The sequence below is a fragment of the Pleuronectes platessa genome, chromosome 10 (assembly GCF_947347685.1).
Source record: "Pleuronectes platessa chromosome 10, fPlePla1.1, whole genome shotgun sequence".
Taxonomy (NCBI): Eukaryota; Metazoa; Chordata; class Actinopteri; order Pleuronectiformes; family Pleuronectidae; genus Pleuronectes; species Pleuronectes platessa.
This window is the reverse complement of record NC_070635.1, coordinates 10,182,877-10,204,464: the sequence shown is the minus strand read 5'-3', so window position 1 is coordinate 10,204,464 and position 21,588 is coordinate 10,182,877. Positions and strand designations below refer to the sequence as shown.

The 21,588-nt window shown below is 47.2% G+C and overlaps 2 protein-coding genes across 4 annotated transcripts; both read left to right on the top strand.

The window, feature by feature from the left end:
* Window positions 1-754: 754 nt before the first annotated feature.
* LOC128449077 (hunchback-like protein) lies at window positions 755-6,293 on the top strand. 3 transcript variants are annotated; one of them, XM_053432086.1, is made up of 3 exons: window positions 755-811; window positions 1,773-4,154; window positions 5,273-6,293. In XM_053432086.1, exons 2-3 carry the CDS (start codon window positions 1,797-1,799, stop codon window positions 5,612-5,614), a joined length of 2,700 nt encoding a protein of 899 aa, XP_053288061.1. In that variant the 5' UTR covers window positions 755-811; window positions 1,773-1,796; the 3' UTR covers window positions 5,615-6,293. The 3 variants fall into 3 exon arrangements, with proteins under 3 accessions (XP_053288061.1, XP_053288064.1, XP_053288063.1); XM_053432089.1 differs by lacking the exon at window positions 755-811 and adding an exon at window positions 1,236-1,417; XM_053432088.1 differs by lacking the exon at window positions 755-811 and having other exon boundaries at window positions 1,426-4,154.
* A 5,433-nt stretch (window positions 6,294-11,726) lies between these two features.
* On the top strand, window positions 11,727-20,302 carry si:dkeyp-69b9.3 (myocardin). Its single transcript, XM_053432092.1, has 15 exons — window positions 11,727-11,781; window positions 13,933-13,986; window positions 14,833-14,888; window positions 15,417-15,483; window positions 16,163-16,288; window positions 16,398-16,594; window positions 16,723-16,863; window positions 17,424-17,574; window positions 17,665-17,845; window positions 18,016-18,154; window positions 18,560-19,144; window positions 19,238-19,336; window positions 19,494-19,631; window positions 19,722-19,776; window positions 19,866-20,302. The coding sequence occupies exons 1-15, from the start codon at window positions 11,727-11,729 to the stop codon at window positions 20,300-20,302; spliced, it is 2,481 nt and encodes an 826-aa protein (XP_053288067.1).
* Window positions 20,303-21,588: the final 1,286 nt, after the last annotated feature.

Below are 21,588 nucleotides of genomic sequence, written 5' to 3'. Positions count from 1 at the left end.
ATGTAGAACCAGTTTCCCTTTTTTATTGTTATTGATTGCTTATAAATCCGTGTGTGACTTCAAGTGCATGTGTTTCCATCCCCCACCTGCCTGGTCTCTGTGACTTTGAGGCCGCAGGTTCGATACTCACAGGCTGAATGTGGCCACTCGGCCGGTATCCCGCTCACGTCTCCTGCACACTATCTCACTGCAGGCGGGACCACAACCTTCATTCAAGGTACAGATGCAATCACAGGCTTCCATGATACAGGCCCCAGCAGTTATGATACCTTCATGCACTGTGTGATCTCTCTGTTCATGTGTTCAGCCTGATGAAGTCTCAAGGTTTGTAAGTCTGAATGATTTGAGGTCAAAATAATGTGAAAACTGTTTCTTTTTGTGGCTTAATGCACATTAATCCTCCTCCATGATACGTGCTACAGCCGTCAGGATACCTCCATGTACTCAGTGTGACCCTGTGATGTGTGATTTGACCTCTTCAGCCTGATGCATCAAGTTTTCGGGCTTGTCAGTTGAAATGATTTGAAATAAAAAAAACAGTGTGAAAACAGTTTCCTTTTCTTTCATGCTGCACATGTACCCTCACAGTGTGAGTGCCTGTTGTCTCCATCCTCCCTGTGACACACGCACAGTCTCCGTGTGCAGGCTGCAGGTTCAACCGTACTCATAGGCTGAACATGGCCACTGGTCGGACCCGGTAGGCTGCGACACCATAGCAACTCCCCTTGACCCCTCCCTCCCTCAGCATTCGCAGCATCACCCTTTACACTGCACAGTCATATTTGGTCCTCCGGAAGCCTCCGCAGCTCGGGTAAGCCAGTCCCTGTGCATGCAGCGAGGGTGGAGTATAGTTCAGATATGCAGTTTTTAAACGGGATCCAAAGCGCCCTGCCCCGGCTCTGGCAGCAGCGGGGGCCGGAGAGAGATGACAGCGCTCCGGGGGAAAGTTTGTCCCGGAGCCGCCGGGTTGCGCTCTCGGTGCCTCGGACCCTCGGCTCTAAAATGGCTGGCTGTGGGTTCGAGGAAGCTGCGGTGGCTGAGAGGGGGACGCGGCGCTCCGCACACCGCGGTTGTCTGCAAACAAACACGTTTCTCCTCCTCCTGCTCCTCCTGCTCCTCCTGCGACGCGGTTAGCGATGTCCCAGGTCCGAGAGCTGTCAGGGCGCACCACGGCCACACGGGCGTTTCGGACCTAGGACTGTGCGTAATGGCGTCTCGTCCGCCGCGGACATTGCTCCTCGCTTTATCCCCCCCAGACCAAAAAAACAAACTAAACCAACCTGGAAATTTAAACGGAATCATGAATAATATTTTTAGAATGACGCGTTTTGTTGTGAGGATCGCATGTGGATCGCGGTGGAAGTGCGAGGGAGGAAATGTCGTCTCGCTCGCATCACTCGGACCCTCCTGCGCTCCGGTGCGTTTCTGTGGATCAATCGGTCACATTTAGCCGAGATGTAATTTTGGATCATGCAGGGTAACAGCACAATTACCAGGAGAATCTCGTGTTGAGGAGGAAGAGGAGGTGGAGGAGAAGGCGAAGGAGGAGGGAGGTGTCATGGGATGAGTCAGTTAGAGATAAAGGAGTTTAATCTGTGGTTTTAATATAAAAAAAACAAAACAGTGATGATATTGGCTGTTTGCTCATTTGACCCCTAAAAAACTGATATCACAGGATGTGTGTTTACTTCCTTTGCCATTCATGAAATGTTTTATCCTCATTCTGCAAGTGTGAGTTTCTAATTCATTATCCTATCCCCCCCACTTCATAGAGATAGAAATAGGTATGCCCCAAAATGGATTCTCAGTTGGCTTCAGTCCTGACCAGTGGCAGTCTGGATGCCCAAAATGGCAGCCGGTGTGCAGGGGGACCAGAGGCAGTGACAGGCGGCTGCTTGGACTCAGAGGACAAAACGTCCCTCGGTACTGTACCAGGTAACCTCCAGCCATGCCCCGTCACAGCAGCGGTGACCATCATCACACAGGATGCTCCTCCAGTCAATGGGAGAAAGCCAGAGGGGGGCGGGAACTCCAAGCCAGCCTCTCAGGAAACAACTAAGATTGGTGGGCTCAGGCAGCCAATTACAGTCAAGACCGGAGTGCCTGCTCTGCGGAGCCAGCCAATCAGGATCCGAATTGTCGTCCCCCCACGGTGCGAGAGGCCAATCACGAACTCTGCCATCAGCCAGACCAAAGACTTTGCTCGCAGACACTTCAGGAGGCCTGTTCTGGCCTCATCAGGAGCAGGGAGACACAGAGGAGAAATACGAATACCTGCCGTCAAACATGGAGCTGGACTCAAGGAAGGTGCTCGTCAAAAGGCAGAGGAACCTGAGGAAGAATCATTCCACAAGACGGAAGCCAAGGGAGGGAATAAAATGTGCAGAGAGGGAGATGTTTTGGATTTGTCCGAAGCTCTGATAGATAAAACACAGAGTTGGAAGATGATTAAAGAGGAAACTACAGAGGGAGAAATTGAGAGAAATATTCCGCTGATTTTGAAAGAAATGCACTTGGAGACGTATGAGACGTTCTGCGAGGTGGGAATGGAAGAACAGACGGAACCACTTGACCTGAGTTTACCCAAGAAAAGAGAGTTTCTTCAGAGGAGGTGTGGGGGCTGTCTGGATGACTCTGGCTGTGAGACCTCGCTGGTCATGGAGGTAGATGAATACGAGGGAGATGGAGACAGAGACGTAGTAGAAGAGGACGATAACGACACAGAGACACTTGAAGACTCTCTGCTGTCTCCCTATTTCTTTTCTACCTCTGTCTTTACCTCCCTCTCCTCGATCGACTGTGACACTGACGACCTTCTTCTCATAGACGACCAGGGAATCCCGTATACTCTCAGTCCGGACGGAGTGAAAGTGCCGCAGGTCGATGCTTCCACGCCGGAGGATCCCAGCTCGGATCGGGCTCGTTCAGCGGAGACGGAAGGAGAGGAGTCGTTGGCGTTAGAAGAGCCGAGCCTCAGCCAAAGTTTAGATAATGCACTTTCTGATATGGCCCCTGAAACCGAGTCACCGTCACTTGGTGCTGATCCGACAAACGCTCCAGACGCCCTCACGAGTTTGATTCTGACCTCAGATCCCTCACAGGCCTCAGAGTCAAACATTAAAGCGGTCCAGGAGGCCAATGCTGCTCTGTCCCCTCCTGCTGGGATTTCAGTTCCCAGTCAGCCCATCCAGATCCTCACTAACCCTTCCACCAATGCTCCCATCCTCCTCCTTTCCTCCTCTTCCTCTCCTCAGCTCTCCTCCACTCCCTTGGGTCTCTCGCTTCCACTCTCCGTCGCTCAGACCTCACCCGGTGCTTCCACCCCCATGTTCCTTCTCCTCTCCTCTGTGCCCTCCTTCTCCGGCGACTCTACCTCCACCCCCATCGCTGTGCTGGACCCCTCGACGGGTCAGCTGTCTCAGATCACTGCAGCATCAGCGCCGGTCTCCCTCCCGCTGTCCTGTGGTCAGGTCGGCTCACTGGGGTCCCCTCTGCCCACGTTGTCCCACCCTGTCATTAGACTGGGCGCCGGTGACCTCCCTGTCGTCCTGTCAGGAGTGACTAATGTAAACTCTGGGTCGGCCCTTGCTGCCCATTCGTCCGCTCCTGCTCCCCAGAGTGACCACAACAGCCCGGCCCCCCCTCTCCACGCTGAGACCACCTCCACTGACCCAAACCCTGGAACTGAAGCCATATCTGCCGAAGGAATCTCAAATGAAAACGACAAGCCATCAACTTTTGCAGAAGCCTCTCCTCACCTGCCGTCTGCCAATATGACCTTTGACCCCTCAGCTCTGCCCAGCTCCGAGGCAGACGCTCAATCCCCGGCCTCGGAGTCCAGATTCGACCCCTGCGACCTGCACTCAGAACATTTACCTCTGGACGACCACCTCTACTTCTCAAACATGGCCGCTCCTCCCTCCCCGCCCATCGGACCCATACTCCCCACGGATACGCTCGACCTGCTGGATCCTCTCTCTCCAGCGGCGTCGCCCAACTCTCTGGCGGCCCGTAGGGTGTTGTACTGCCAGCTGTGCCCGCGGGTCTTCTTTTACCTCTCCGACCTGGAGCGCCACGCCATCACGCACTCGCAGAAGAAGCCTCACGTTTGCCAGCAGTGCGGCAAAGCCTTCAAACGCTCCAGCCATCTGCAGGTAATAATAACAGACGTCACTTGAACAGATGTCTCTAATTATCATTGCAATCAGAGTAGCTGATTTCTTTTGGCCATTCTGGAGCAGCAGAAACACGCTGAGAACGAATGATTATTTCCATTATTTATTACTCCTCCAGAGTTTTTCAAAATTATTATTCACAATTTCCCAGTCCGAAGCCAACCATTAAAACCCCAAATTATTAAGTTAAAAATATTATAAAGCAGAGGAAAAACTTTTGATATTTTAGAAACTAGGACCTTTAAATATTTGACTTATCAATTAGACAAATGACCAATTACACTGTTATGATATCCAAACACTTGATTTGTTCTCTATCAACTGATCGATACACAAACCTCTGCCAAGCCCCAACACTCCCCTTCAGGAACCACTTTATTCTGATCTGAACCAAAGTGCACACACTCAAAGATGTGAGTCCACAAAACATGTCTGATTAATCTCTACCAGTATTCATGGATTATTCTCTGAGAAATAAATAATAATATAGAGAAATCCTATAATGTTAAACAAAATGGATCTGCACCAAAAGTCATTCCCAGACTCATATCACACCCTTCCACCGAGTGTTGTGGTAATCAGTTGTTTTTAAAGTTGATAATAATCATTTTAATTTACACATTCAGTAGATTCAGAGTGACAGGAGCAGTTGTTTGGAGAAAGTTTGGTGCTGAGCAGGAAACATTCAGTGGGTTTTTGGAGTTCAACTGGTGCAAACAGCTGCCTGGTTAAAGTGAAGGGGTTGTGGCGGCCTGCTGTGGCTAAGGAGGGAGAGAGAGAGGGTCGTCTACCGACCAGGAGGTCGGTGGTTTGATCCCCTGTGTCCTCGGGAAAGATATTGAAACCCAAGTTGCCCTGTTGGCTGTGCATGTATAAAGATATTTGGTAGAGAAATGGCTGCATATTGGTGTGGTTTGGTCCATAAGTCTGGAAAAGTGGTAAATACACACAGTCCATTTACCATAGTTATCTGTAGGTTCATCTTTACATCAGTAGATGTCACCTTTCATAAAGAAGTAATCTATAAAGAGGATTTGAACCACTTTAATAAGTTATAAAATATGAAAATATGAAAATATTGCTGTTTTCTTCCACAGAGACACAAGCACATTCACACAGGCCAGAGGAACTTTGTGTGCCCCATCTGTGCCAAACGCTTCAGGGAGGCCGGCGAGCTCCAGCGCCACCAACGGGTCCACACTGGGGAGAAACCCTACCAGTGCCAACTCTGCCACACGCGCTTCGCCGAGCGCAACACGCTGCGGCGGCACACCAAGCGCAAACACCCTTACCACCAAGTAGCCATGGAGATGCTGAACGAGAGAAGGGACATGGGCGGCGGTGGAGTTGCCGGAGTGCAGGAGGACGAGGAGAGCGCCGAGTGGTACAGCTCCACCGTGTCCAACTTGGAGAACTCCGAGTCTGAAATGGAAACTTAAAGACACTAAACTTTCCTTATCTATTTACTTTCAAAGACAGAAGCACTAACAATATTTATTTCAACGTTTTTTTAATAGTTATTTATTTATATGAATGTATATTATTCCTATTCCATTTAATGGGCCAAAAAAACGCAGCTTTCAAAGTCATACCTGATTTTGATTTAACATGAAAAAAAGTTGCATATATAAAAAAAGGGAAGGCTCATGCTTAAAGTCATAGTTTTTATGTGAGTTAAAAAGAGGAATTAGTTTGCTCACGGGCCTCCTTGAAGTTGCATTCCCATTCAATCCACGATGAAACCCTGAAGTGCTAAGAGAAGAAGGGTAACTTATTTACTCCCTAAACTATTATCTGCTCTACGTGTAAATACAATACAAAGAGATCTATTTGTAAGAGCTGCACTATCTTATGTGAGAGATGTAATCTATCTTTCTTACCGTCAGAGACACTGTGAGTCATTTGCACTTGATTTATTGGAACTCAGCATTCACTTGTTTTTTTTATTTCTTTGTGGAGGAAGATGCTTTTCTCTTGTGTTGATGTATTTAATCCATATCAAGTAAGAGTCTGACCAAATGTTTGCGTTATTCCAACATAAACACTATATTCAGATTTGTTTGTTTTATGTGAATTCTGTTTAATTTATTTGAATTAAATTTTGACTGTAAACTGTCACTGAATCAATATTTTTCATTTTCAGTCTGCACCCACATCGGTGTTGTGTTCATACATCAGGTAAAATTATCTTAATATGTGTAATCTGTCTTTTAATAGAAAGGTTTCACTCTCCTGTAAAGCATCTCTCAGTAATGACCGCTGGCGTCCTCATCTCTGCTAATTCAAGTTGATTATCCGAGTTTATTGTCTTTTTTTCTCCATTAATCACCAAAGCAGAGACTTGACATAAATCTTTGTGAAGAAGAAGAAAGTAAAAAAAAGACGATACTCAATATATATCTGCTGGGGTGTGCAAGCCGACCACTTGGCCTCCCTCCAGGGAGTAATTGAGTTTGTAAGAAGCTCCTGTGTTTTTTTTGCACTCTCTCAATTTTCTGCTCCATTTAAGCCAGAGAGCCTAACAGAGCTAAGCAGCTGGAGATAAGTTATTAAATACTGTGTTGCTCAAATGACTTACCTGCGTCCTCGTGGCCGTCCCGTTCCTTTTTCCTGCTCCGGCTATTGTGCTGATAGTGACACTGTGGCACTTTGGGTGAGAGGCCTGCACTGAGCTCCATTGTGTTTTAGTTTGAAAACCTCACTTCTCCAGAGTGTAAGTGAGTGTTATGAGTAATGCTATTTATTGCAGGGCGGCCACACAGGTCTTCAGGTCCGTCAATACTCACATTCATATGTAGGTGATATTGGTGACTATAATGTGTCTTCACAATCAGATCCTAATGGGATGTAAATGTAAGTATCTTGTATCTTGAAATCATCTAAAAGTTCATGTAAAGCTAATATCAGGCTTCAGCAGAAGAAAAAACAAGTCATTGCTCCCTCATTGTTTTACTTCCCCTCTGCCACAAGTTAACGAGGAAACAGTGTCAGCGGAAAACAAAAAGAAAGGAAGTTCAACCCTGTGTTCACTTCAGCAGAACTTCAGAAGTCGTTCCATGCACAGTGAAAGAACAGTTTTGTCCTTTTCCCCACGTCTCTACAGAGACACCTCCTCAGGACCAAGTCTTACTGGAAATATTTGTTTTAATGAACTTTACTAACTGAATTAATGTGAACCATTGTGTTTTGGACCATTATGGGCCAGGTTGCAAATACATGAGTAGGATCCCAACATACAAGACAAATGACCCAAGTGCCCATATAAGCTTTTAAGTTGTAAAAGATATTGTTTGATTATTTATACAGCTACAAATTATGATAAAATATTTCTACTTGTAAAGTGAGTTTATCCCAATTTGAAGCTTTTTCTCTTCTTGTTTCTCCATGATAAATAAATAAAGTCATGTCACTATTAATGAAACATGCTCGTTGTTTTCACTAACAAAGAGCTAACAACAAACATTCACATCTTGTTGATAGATATCACTCTATAAAACGACATATAACACCATAGGATTTGTTTTATTCATAATAACATAACCCTGTAAGATGGTGAACTCCCCACTGCTCTTATCATTCTTGTAGAGGCTCGTTGAGGAGCCACTTACACATTGTTAAGGTCACTCTGAGGGTTCAGTCATTAAATCAAAGTGATGCTGTCAAGAAAAAAAAAAGCAGAATAAATCCTCATATAACAGGTTCTGGTCCCCTAATTAATACCAGTGGGCCGCTGCCTCGCTGAGCTACAAGGTCCTCAGTGCATGATGAATATTCAGCCAGCCAAATGTGTGGGATCAGCAGTCCAGCTGGAGAAGTGTGTGTACAGTGCAGTGTGTGTGTGTGTGTGTGTGTGTGTGTGTGTGTGTGTGTGTAGGATGTAGTGTTGGGAGCTATCCAGACTGCTCAGAGCTTCAAAGTGTAGTGACTGACAGACAGATGGATGATGGACAGAAATCTGTGTGTGTGTGTGCGTGTGCCTGTGCTTGTGTGTGTGTGTGTGTGTGTGTGTGTGTGTGTGTCTGTAGTTGTGTTAAGCAGGGCGGGCAGCGGGCCTTCTGAGTGGCACAAGGCACACGGCCAAGTGATTGAAGTGATAAAGGCATAGGAGGAGAGGAGAGAGAGGTGAGAAAAGACCCAGTGAACCAACAGGGAGAGGCAGCACATGTAATGAGGTGTGTTGTTGTACTGGTGTGTTTCGCTCTGATACGTTCAGTGCTTTGATATGTTTGTGTTGTGTATCTGCTTTGTTGCATCGCAGACGTCCCATTACTGCCACGGGAGCCCAACAGCGAGAAGCTAAACTAACCGTGAATGCTTTTTCTTGTTTTCCCCTAGGTCCACCATGCATGGCTTGTTGTTTCACGTTTCCGCCATGTGAGGGCACACTCACACCTATGATGTGCTGTGTGGACCTGGCTCTCTCACTCTGTGCTGTCTCTCAAATGGTGGAGGGATACACACACCAGGGTGGAGAGCAGAAGACAGGAGGGCCGCATTCAAACTCTGCAGTCAAAGAGCCATAAATATGAAATCACCTATGCAGACACATGGAGTGTGTTGTCATTCCGAGCTATATTGAGCTATTTAGCCGGCGTTTTCGTGTGAAGTCGAGGGCCTATATGAAAAGATTACTGTTCCCAGAATTACACAGAGAAATATGATACATCTCGAGGGGAAGGTTGACAGCGTGCAGGCCTCCTCGCTCACCAGACACAGTGCAGGATTAACACTATGGAGAGTGTGTGTGCATGTGTGTGTGTGTGTGTCAGAGAGAGAGAGAGAGAGAGAGAGAGAGAGGGAGGGTTGTGTTGAAAGAAGGATAACAGGTGTTAATCAGAAAGGGAGTCCCGGCTGTGGAGGAGAGGACGGAGATGTGGTGCAGGGAAGCAGAGGAAAAAGCAATTACATCACCTTTCCTACAATAATGTGCCATGGTGTCAATGTATGTGTTTGTGTGTGTGTGTGTGTGTGTGTGTTTGTGTTTGTGTGTGTGTGTGTGTGTGTGTGAAATGCAGGGGTGGCAAAAGCTGTCAAAGGTGACACTTTTATAATCACGGCAAACAGTCATGCTGTGCAAATGGCACCTGAAAGTGCCGTCTGTCTATAACCATGTATTAACTGAAGGTTCCCATTCATTTGGTGTTCCATTAGTTGTTCCATTTTTGTTCCATGGCAACTGTAATTGGCCCACGCAGCGTTATCTCTGCTGCGTGTTCTCAGATTAGTGGATCTCCACGTCACCGTCTTTTTCTTTCCACATCAGATAAAATGGCAGCGGCCGACTTTTTTTCCCACCCTATCGGCTCCGGCCCTCTTCATGTCCTCATCGTAAACACTTACCCGCCCCCCCCAAGTGTTTGCTCCCCAACTTTTCTGCTGTCTCCTCTCTCACCACTCTCTACCTCCCCTCCGTGTCTCCCCCTCTCTACGACCTGCTGAACCAGCACACGCCGGCCTGTCTGTCAAATCCACGGAACAGGTGCTCCAGCTACAACCTCACTTCCCCCACTTTCACACTGTAGCCTACAGGCACACAAACACACAGACATGCACACACACAGACATGCACACACACACACACACACACACACACACACACACACGCATGTAAAACAGCATGCACACACACACATTCTCCCCCATGTTCACCCAGGTTGTTTTGGACGCCTGAACAGCGAAGTGAAACTCCAGCTCTGATACATACTGTAAACTTTATGCTGATGCACACTGATTTAGTGACCTGTGACACTCTGTGAGGACACACACTCACACACACAAACACACACACGCACGCATGCATAAGTGCACGCAAACACCACTAAATCACATTAAGAGGTCTGACCCAAAGGTATCTTGACAGCAGCATACGAGCCTGCAGTCCTGCTGCAGCACATGATTTGATGTGAGTCCAAAACACTCCCGGGCTTGTTCCCGCTGCCTCGTAATAAACCCTCTCTTTATCCTGCCTTCACTTCTCTATCCGTCACATTATGTGGCAGCTCAGGCGCTCACATTAAGCAGCCGCACTAACTTCATCTGTGAATACTTTTGACAGTACACAAACACAAAGAAAAGCACTTATTGTCTGATCCTGCCTGGGGATCAGTCAGTCAGTATGTCAGGGGGGAGCTGGGGAGTGAATGGCTGCTGTAGGGGAGGGGAGGGGGAGATGAGGCCATGCAGGGGGAGGGGGAGAGATTGACAGTCGCTCACAGTTGGCACCAAGGATCCAGGATGCTTTGGGGCGGATGGGGGAGAGGGGCAGAAAGTGCGAGGCAGAGGTAGAGAGGGTGAGTCTCTATCGTAAGGGGGACGCAGGAAACCACAGGTCCTTCTGCTCCTTGCATTTCGCCTTTAGGGACACGAGAAGACTGAGAGGGGGGGCGAAAAGGAAGGCAGAAAAAAAAGGATATGAAAAGAACATGAAAGAAAGAAATCGTCATTAAACGCACGACGAAGTTCTCTCTCTTTCCCTCTCTTCCTCCATCTCGCACCTCTCCTCAATTTAATCTTAAATCCACTCCAATTTCCCCCGGGGGACTCAATTCTCTCTTTTCCTGTAAGTATTCTCTTTCATTCTCTTGCTTTTATTCTCTCTGTGTTGTCAGTGCTCTGAGTGCTGTGAAGGTACGCCTTCGCCAGACGAGACCTCTCAATCACTTGCTTGTTATTTGACTGCATTAATGAGTGAGTGGCCTCCTCTTGCTCTCTTCATATTGTAAATAAGTCAGGTGTGTGCATTTATGGGGGTGGGAATAGGACGAGCACTCTGGTGATTTAGTATGCATCACCTCAGCTATTCCACAGCACGTGTGTGTCTGTGTGTTTGTCCGTTCCCTTCAAACAGGCTTCCTCTGGGTGTTCTGTGGCCGGCCAGTTCAAATCAATATTGTTAATAAGTTGTGTGTGTGTGTGTGCACTAATGCAGCTTATGTAGATTCCCAGCTCTTTCTGCTTTGTGGGGGGACATGTGTGGTGCAGCAATGCTTCGGGTTTGTCCGTCCAGATCAACGTCCTCCAGCTCTGGTGCCCAAGCATCTGCTGGGGCTTCTGTCTCCGTCCCTCATGCAAGCTTGACTTTCCTCATCCTCCTCTTCCTCTGGCTCCTCGCTCCGTCTCAGGAAAAGCCTCCTTGTCTGTTTAATTCTCTGTGTCGTCAGCTCCGTCTCTGTGGGTGGGCCTCTGTGACTCTCTGTGTGATTATGACAGGCCGTCTGTGGGGAGGCCTGCTGTTGCCAGAGCAGCTCTCACCGCAGTGTTCAGTCTGCCTGTAGGTCTGAGAGGCTTTACGTCTCTATTCCCCCCCCCCCCCCCCCACATCCATCTCGGCTGCGCTTTGTGTGCCTCTATCAATATTGGTTTGTGTCTATCAGTGGATAACAAGCATCTGTCTCTCTCGTTGTCCCGCTCCCTCTGCTCCCCCTGATGTTCCCCCAGCAGAGAGAGAGACAGAAGGAGAGGAGGGTCCATTCCTCCTGGTCGAGTGACACCAGGAATTTCCTCTTTCTCTCTGCTCCGCTCCCAGGCTTCCCCCGCAACCTCCCCTCGACCATGACACTGCTGGCCTCCGAGAGGTCCCTTCTCATCAGGAACAAGTTCCGCTCAGGTGAGGACCCTCGTCGAGGCTCCGCTCCACCAGCTCAACAAGGAGGAGGATTTATTTCATCTAAGACACCGGCTTTACATCTCGGGCATAATTGGCAACATTAGCATCAATATATGGGGGTGAACTGTTTGCGATAAGTTATTGGCTGATCAGTCACCTTGTCCATCATGTGGTCAATAGAGTGAAGGTCTTGATCATGGTGAATGGATTTAGTGTTTTTTTTCTCACCGACAGCGATGTCTTGAATAGACGAGAGGACAGCAGAGATCTCTGCATGTTACTGTGACACACTTTGACCAAAACACAGGCTGGTTGGTTGATAAAAAACAACAATGGGCCGTTACCAGGGAAAAGTATTTATTTTAGTATCAAAACATTAATGTGGGACAGTCAGCTGTAAAGTTTTTTAAAAGATCATCGGTGAGCTTTATTAGGAATTTATCAATATTGACCAGAAGTTAAATGAAAAAATAAAACAACACAAATACAGAAAACTGTCATGCACACTACATCTGAAGTTGTTGTGCATTTGCCAGAAAACAGTGTTCATTCAAGACCTTTCACTAAATAAAGCTCCACAGCGAAAAGACTCATTAGTGATTATTTGTCTCTACTCAGATTTGCTGCCGAGTAAAATGGGTCTTATGTGGATTTGATTTGAAATGTAAAAGTAGGTTGCAGATATAAGATTACAGTCGAAAAGGTTATCATTGAAGGTGACATGAGAAGGGAGCACACTGGGGGGAAACGACAGCTGACATCAACTCTAAATTATATCCCTGAGTTGTACTTGTACAAAAGAAGTTCACTCAGCTGAATACAACAACTTCAGGACACAGCCATGATTCTTTGATACACAATTAAACAACTGTCTGCCTAGAACTGCCGAGTGCAACCTTCAGCAGTTGCAGTGGCTACTGTTGTGGTTCCGGGCAGCTGTCGCAAACGTCTGGTAAAATAGAAAGGCGAGGAAATGACATGGAGACGGTCCCTTAGGTGAACAAACACCTGCTGGAAAACATGATTCTCTACAGCAGCTGCTCGGTTTGAAAACATGTATGTACATAGCTGAGGAAACATGAGGAATATATCAGGCTGAGAGTATACACTATCAAACCAATGTATGTACTTTGGATATTGTTTATGATACAGTTTGTCTGAGTTTTTATTCAGTGTAGCAAGTTGAACAATTTCATTGTTGGCCTTGGATGTGACTTGTTTCAAATTCAAAAGTGTTTAAGTTTAAGTCATGATTCTCAACCTTTTCAGCTTTTATGTGTCTGAGTTTCAAGAAGTTCAACCAAAGAAGTGTTTAACTTCAACGATCCTAAAAGGCCATTATTCATCACGGAAATTAGAAATAAACAAACAACATTATATATTTCCTATGACTCAAATTCAAATGTCAGACAAGCATGCACCCACTCACTGAAACCAAACAGAAAACTTCCCTCTGACAAGCACTGCGCCTCTGACGTCTTAAGCGGACGGAGCCCAGTGTGCAAATCTGCTGTTAAACCCCGATTTGTGAGATGTTTTGCGTTGTCAGTGAGGCAGGAGAGCAGGAAGAGTGTGGTTAGCAGCACAAATGAGGATGACGTGAGGAGAAGGGGATGCATGAGACGCTTGTGGAGAGAGTGGGACAGCTGAAGGGGGGATGGGACCAACAGAAATAGACATACTGAGAGATAAATAGTTGCTGCCCTCAACCCCCTGCACAGCGCCCCCCCCCCCCCCCCCCCCCCCTCCCCATGCCCTCGTCAGGTCTCTCAGGTCTCAGAACTCAAAACGAAATGTATCATGCACTCAGGGAAGCACTGGGCACTGGTACGGGCCCAGTGCTACCTCACGTCACCTGTTGGTGTGTACGTGCTGAATGTTCACATGTGTGCGTAGACGGGTGCTGCGTGTGTAGATGTTTGCAGACATGCGAGAAGATACATAATCTACAAGCACTGCAAAGTATGGGGTGGTATCAGTCCCAAGGCGGTATCATTTAACAGTGACTGAGTGGTCCGCTGTTGCTCCGATGTTACTTGTGATGTCAGCGTGATTTTGTTGTCTCAGATCATTTGTCCTGTGAAGGGAAATAAACTAACTCACTGTAATATTTCATCATTTTTTGACATGATCTCTCTCCTTCTCTGTCAGTGCTGCAGTTGAGGATTCAGAACCGGAGGCAGAGTGAAATCAATGCAGACTCTGGTTAGTCCATGTGTGTCATTAACATTGTGATTGATCCATCTACACTATGACTGCATGTTGGATTTCATACGAATGAAGTCACCTCTCCCACTGAAAGATGATTGACTATTGATCACTCGATGTCTGTGCACATATTTACCAGCGTTTACCTCCTTTGAAAACCCTTCTGGAGTGTTTACACAGAAATACTTGTTGAACAACGGCAGCAATTACTATAGATTTAAATCCAATGACACAATGACCTCAAATATGCATGATATGCAAAAATATGCCCAGTGCCAAGTCTGCAAAAGGGCCTCACATAAAGCAGCTATCATGATTGTAGAGATGCAAAAACAAGTCTTGCATTATTTAATTGTAATGAAACTGATATATTGCCAATTTCAACACAAGTAAATATATGTACCCGAATATCATTCAATAACAGAGTTGATAAATTGTAACATAAGCTCAAATTCCTATATCTTCCTCTGCATCTGTGTGGAGATTGTTTAACATTTTAGTCCATATTGTAGTAATATGAAAAGCAATCCCAGCTACTTTGTTGAGAGGCACAGCACCTGGCTCCAGGTCCCACTGGGCTGTCTGAGGCTGAAACAGGCTGCACAAGAAGAGCTGCACGTTCTGATACCTGCCGACACCAAAGAGCGTCTGTGAGGCTCCACGCTGTAACGTGGAGGAGCTGGAGTTTAAAAGGCTGAGAGAGGGATTTGTTGATGCAGCTGCGACGCTGCTCCCCTCGGCTGACGCTGTCTAAAGAAAAAGCAAAATGAGAAATCCGATTTTTAGAAAATGTCCTCGCTATTTAGATTTCCTCTCATAACCACGTCTTCTTTGTCTTCATAGGATTGAAACCGACTGCTCCACCTCAAAAATCAGAGAAAGACCAGAGTGAAGCTCTGGTGAGTTTCATCCCATCCATCACGTTTCACACTATGCATCAAGTACTGATTCTAAAGCACTAATTGATTATGTTTACATTTTTTATTTTTTATTGGCTAATTAAATAAATTATAATGTATTCATTAATTATTAATTTAATTAAACATTAAAATAAATCTACGCACCAACACATACATTATATACCAATACACATAGTATGTGAATACAATTAGGAGGACTGGATATATATGATGGGATAGAATGAGAATAAATCTTTAGCTGCAGTTATCAATATCCTCTGTGTAAGTTATGAAGAAATTAAAAATGTATATACTGATGGTGAATGGTGAATAGACTGTATTTATATAATACATTTATAATCACAAAAATATCTACTAACAAACTCTATAATAGTTTCATGGGTGAATATGTGTAAACCCTGGTGTTCATTCACACTGACACCGAGGTCCAGTTTTATTTAACCTTCCCCCTCAGTGAACTGCTGTCTAATCTGTAGCTTTGCTCTGACCTGATGTTTCCTGCTGCAGCGTCTGAATGAAGATGGTACCACTCAGAAGCTGCCCCCTAGTGGTCTGAACACTAAAACCACACAAGGTAGATGCTCCATCTATACAGAAATGTTACTGGGTCCGGTTTTACCCTCGATTCCCCCTCGTCTCCCTCCTCTCTGTCTGCGTTGTGTTACTTCTGAGCTGATTTGCTCTCCATTGTTGTGCGAGGAAATGCAGTGTGTAAATCTGTCGCTGTTTCATCAGCTGTCAGTTAAACAGAAATATGACCTTGCTGTACTTTGATTTTTTTTAAAACCGCCTTCAAACATATCAGTGATTGACGGCATGTGATAAACCCGCCCATCCGGAGATCAGTCATCTTTTTTCCTCCGGCGCTGACATCTCCCTGTGTCATCTCACTACCCTCTTTATCTCCCCACCCTCTAACCCCGCTTTTAATTTGAAAAGACTGTTTTTCTATTAACAGTCTGATCGCCCAAAATGTCCTTCTCTGCCCTTTTAAAAAATATCATGTGGATGTGTTTGTATCCAGGGGAATACTGAGCGTCTCCCTGAAGACAGGAGTGTTTACTATTTTTTGACGCCTCTGTTGGTTTGATTTCGGGACTGATCGCCCGTGGCCACAATGTTGTGCATGCTCACATCACATATGTTCTGAATTCCTGTTGCCTCTCTCTCTCCAATCTCTCATCCACTGATCTCCCATCTGTCCCCCTTCTTCCTGCCTAACTCCACCATCCCTCCCTCCCTCCCCCCAGTAGAGAGGAGTGTGTTTGGCGCCCAGAGGCAGAAGAAGGCTCGCCTGGCGCAGGACCTCACCGAGAGGATCCATTGTCAGCCTGGACCTGTGGAGCAACAGCACCAACACACGCTGCCCCTGGAGAACCGTGAGTCAACACACTGACAACACACACACTCTCACGCACACACACATTCTCCACCTTCTACCCAATCTCCTCCTCTGACCTTACCTCCCTTCACTTTTCATCTCCTCAGGTTCGGCCTCCTTCTCTCTCTCCGCTGATGTCTTCGAAGATGACATCTCCTCCTGCGCCTCCTCCTCGCCCACCGGGCAACATGGCGTTCACCAATCACCGGCCTACTCTTCTCTACCAGGGCTCCCAGGCGACCAATTACTGAGTGACTTCTCAGCTGTGGGCCCGCCCCTTAACCACAGCCCCGCTCATGCTCAGGTGAGGAAACAGGGTCGAGGTTTGAAAAGAAAGAAAGTCTGATAAACAACCTCTGATAAAAGTGGCTGATGAGTTTATATATGGGGTCGTAGGTCAACTCTGACAGTCTTATTATATTTTGCGTTTAGTCTGGTTTGACGTTGCTCCCGGCAACCGAGGGCATCAGACACCCGATGACTGTAACGCTGGGTGAATCAAACTCCATGGCAACAACTGGGAGACCAAATGGGATGTTTCTGACCTCTCAGACCACCCCCCTGCTGCCAAAGGTAATGTGGGGTTAGTGCATGATAATGATGTCACAGACAAAAAACAACGTGCTTCAGCTGCTAGTTAAAACTTATGAGGACCACTTCTGTTTTCAAGATGAGAATGAATGGCGAATAAAGGCAGTATTATGTTATTGTCACTGAGAAAACCATGTGCTTGTCATGGTAGCAGCCTTTCACAGCAGGTATACAACATAAAAGATAATCGAGCACGTTAGAGGTCTTAACCCAACAGGATGGTCACTCCTCTGTTTTGTCAAACACAAAGCGCTGCTGTTAGCTGCTCTGCATTCATTACTGTCACTTTGCACTTCTGGGGTAGCTCAGTATTTGCCCCATAGGTTAACGCATTCATACACCAGCATGTGCTGTCATCGGGAGCTTTATGAGGCATTGTTACGTTTCATGTTTAACCTTGACACGGGGCAAATATTGTCAAACAAGGTAAAAATGACTGGACATTTCTCCCTGATGTTCTATTCGCCGTTCTTCAAATGACTCGCCACAAACCACAGTACAGTTGCAATGTAAGGACGTGTGGATAATGTGCCTCTTGACAGACAGCTCAGCCTGCCAGCCCGACCTGCTCCTCCCTGCACTTCAACCACCTCCCCCGCCCACGGAAACCGAGGGACACCAAACCCAAAATGAGGAAACTCAAGTATCACCAGTACATTCCTCCAGACCAGAGAGGAGCTTCTGGCACTGGAGGTATCCGTTTGTCTCTTTTATTTTTATTTTAAATCATTGAGAAGTATTTTATTGTTTAAAACCAACACTAAATCAAATCTATTTCTTCAGCGGGAGGAGCCAAACAGAAGAGCACTACCCCTACCCAGTCTTTAGACCCAGCCTATTCCCACCTCCTGAAGCAGCAGCAGGTCATCCTCCAGCTTCAAATCCTCCAGAACCAGCAGCAGCAGCAACAACAACATCAGCAGCAACAGCAGCAACAACAACAACAACAACATCAGCAGCAGCAGCAACAACAACAACAACATCAGCAGCAGCAGCAGCAACAGCAGCAGCTACAACCACAGCAACAGGTCGCTGTTGTATCCAGGTATGCATTGAGCTCCCTGGTGACAGTGCCAAGTAATTCAATCTGAGCCAACTTCACAGCCAGACGTCAATGCTGCTGTCATTCTTCAGCAGAGATCACTGTGTGAAGTCGTCTGGAGCCCTGCCCCTCAACCCCCAGCCTGCGCCTGCCACAACCAACCACACCCCCATGGACGCAAACCCAACGTCCAACCCCGAGCCTCTGCCTGCAAACCTCGTTGATCTAACAGTAAGAGACACCTGTCTATCACACCTAACTCCGCTAAGGCCCAACAGCTCCCCCTTATGAAACCATTTAAATTCACTAGATCTGGATTCACAAATATCAGTCTAAATATGTCTCATCAAAACCCATGAATTACTCTAATAAAATGAATCTCCCTATCTACCAATGTTAAAGAAATGGAAAGAAATTCTGAGATCCAAACATTGAAATTGAATGGGTTCTTCCTGACCCATATAGGTTTTGTGATAATCAGTCAAGTAGTTTTTGTTTAAAAACAAAAAACCTCATGACCTCCCTGCAGGTAATAATTGATCTTAAAGCCCATAAGATATGTATCCGAGATCTGATTTATGATTTTCAGAAAGTTTGCCCTCTGCCCTTCCAACCCCGTCTTTTCTCATTCCTCAGGTGTCAGAGTTGCGGCAGCAGCTGCGTAAGCGTGGCCTCCCCGTCTCCGGCACAAAGCCGGCCCTGTTGCAGCGTCTACTTCCCTTCCAGCTTCCTCACACTCACCTGCCCCCTGCTCCCCTGTGCCAACTGGGTACCAACCAGGAGCCCCTCACTCCCTGCCCCCTGCTGCCACCCAGCCAGAGCCCTGGCTCCAGCTCCAGCTCTGGACCGGACTCGCCCGGCAGCCCGAACCAACAGCTCTACATCCAAGACAGAGGAATCCCTAATGGGATTCTCAGTGACGGTCCAAATGGAAATCTGAATGCCGTGCCGAGCAGGTTCACAAGTGCTGCGTCAGTCAGTTTGGCAGGGGAACAGTGCGGCCTTACCAACGCCGTCTTCCTGGCTCCTGCCAGCACCGCCTCAGGAACTCCCAGTCCCAGTCTCCCCATGTCGTCCTCTTCGCCCCTGCAGTGTGTGACTCCCTGGAGAAGTGAGAGCGAGCAGCAGCAGCAGCAGCAGCAGGAGCTGAATGTGGAGCTGGAGATGAGGCAGAGGATACGGAGCAGGCCCAGGGACCGCTCCACGAGCACTGGGAATGAGGTGAGGACAGCCAGCCACTTGGATGTGTTGCAAAACTGCTCATTTAGTGAGAATTAATCGCATCAATTCCCTTTTTTCCCCCCATTCCTTCAGTCTTGTGACGGAGCCCTGCATCCTTTCCTGCAACAGGATCCAGGATGCTCTCGGGGGAAACCAGAAACAGATGCGCAGACAGAGGTGCTGTTCACACAGGTAAACACACAAACCAATACACACATTTCTCACATAATCGCATGCAGACGTCTCTTTTCAAAGACACACTACAGAGCCTGTAATGTAAAATACTGCTCTAACATCAGCGTCCTCCTACCACCACCTGCGGACTAATCTACCCCCGCTTTCTAATCAGGTGTTTTGCTTTCAACCATGTGATGTGATTGGCCAGGACTTTGAGCTGCCGGTGCAGATTACAGCCAGTCCTGTGCAGACCTTGCCCAGCGTTCGCAGTTTGGAAGAGGAGCTACAGGAGGCTATCCAGAAAGCCCAGGTCAGCGTCTGTAGATGAATAAGAGGAGAGCATTAACAATTTCTTTTGATCGAGGGAATTAAGCTTTTTTTTCTCCCCCTTTGGCCACAGATGGACCCTCGGCAGTCCATAGATGACATTTTGGATGAGCCTATTACCTGCGACGGTGAGTGTCCTATAATTAATAAAGAATAGAACTTAAATGGCACTCATTCATCTTTAAGGGTCTAATCCTTTTAACCTCCTCTTTTCTAGACTCTGTCAATGTCTCTGATCTTAAATCCCCGGTCCACTCTGCCCCCGGCCCATCTCCTCCTCCTCCTCCTCCTCCTCCTCAAGTCGATCAGTCCCAGGCCTCCCAGCTGCACACCAGGGACGACAACTTCCTGCCCTCGCCACTTTGCTCTTCTCTCTTGCTGGAGCTACCTCCATCTCCCGCGGTAATAAACCCCAGCCAGGTTGTGCCAGCTCCTCCCCCACCTCCCATCTGCACCTCCCCTCTGCCGTCCACTGTGAAGTCACGGAAGCGACGGGCCCCGACTCTGTTTGACGCTGCCGACTGGCTCGAAACGCTGACGTGTGGCCTCCGCCCTCTCACCCCACCGACAGCTCCCTTTGTGGAGTCAGACTTCAGTCTGGATTCAGATTTGAACGTCAATCGAGTGTTGGATCTGATGATAGAGCAGTGGTGAGGATTTGTGTGCACATAACTTACGTGTTTATTTTTGATGGTAATGAATGGGGCAAAACGTACGCATCCCCCAGAGGGCACAAGATTGTGATTAGAGGCCCCCATCCGTCCATCCATCCCCGATCTGATAGGCTGCCAGAGTCACCGGCTCCACGCAATGTCGAGAGCTGGAGTCATCGCAGCGATCAGATCAAACATGGCTTTGATGGGGCAGCAAGAGCACAAACACATGCACACACATGCACCCGACGCACACATAGACACTGCATTGCGCTGCTTTAAAGCACTTGGGTTCAGCCGGGGAAGGCAAACAAGCAACACATCTGTGGACTGACACACTCCACGGCACAGTGTTTGCAGTGCAAAACAAAAGAAAACCTGGTGGCTTATTAATTTAAACATGCTTCCTGGCTGCACTGGGGGAATGTTGTTTCTGACTTATCTCCAAAAATCCGCTGTTGGACTGGGTTGAGTGTGGCCCCTGGTGTTGACTCAGTCATTGAGTCCTAACCATTCATAAAGCCCATTTAGAGTGTGTAAGAGCCAGACAGAGCACACAGCTTGTGTGTGGCTCCAGACCTTAACCCCGGTGCCAGACACACAGTCGGCATGCAGAGAGAGAAAGCTGGCACAAGCCACAAACAAGCAGTGTGTGTGTGTGTTTGTGCGTTTGTGTGCATGTTAGTTAAGTATGCGTGTGTTCAATATGTCTGACAGTGTGTGACTGTGCACACAAGACTGCTTTTGTTTGTATGTGTCAACACACAAACGCTTCCATGTATATTTATCAGCAATAATGCCAAACTGCACTTGTAGCTTTTTGTTTGCTCACGATCACATGTATGTGTGTGTGTGTGAATGTGTGAGTGTGTGTGTGTATGTGTGTGTGTGTGTGTGTGTGAGAGGATACATGTGAGAGACACAGGAAAGACCTGGAGGATTTTTCTGTGTCCACATCCAGACCAGACATTTCGTTGTAGTCTCTTTGCCAGCGGGCAGTAACTCCAGTGTAGTTATCCAGTGTAATCATCAGGAGCAGAAACCACGTTACCTAGCTCAAGTTATCCAGCGGAGCAATCAGGCAACCACCCAGCAAACAGTCCTCGAACAAATGAACCAATCAGACGAGTGAAAGTTTCCTCATCACAAAAAAGAAAAAAAACAGGTGGTCATTTTGTTCCCCTATTAACCCCCGACAGCGCGTGGCCCCGCTGCTCGGAGCTTACGCTGCTACTCGCAAAGCCAGATTTAGCACCGATTCACGACCCGACCCCACACCTGTTCACT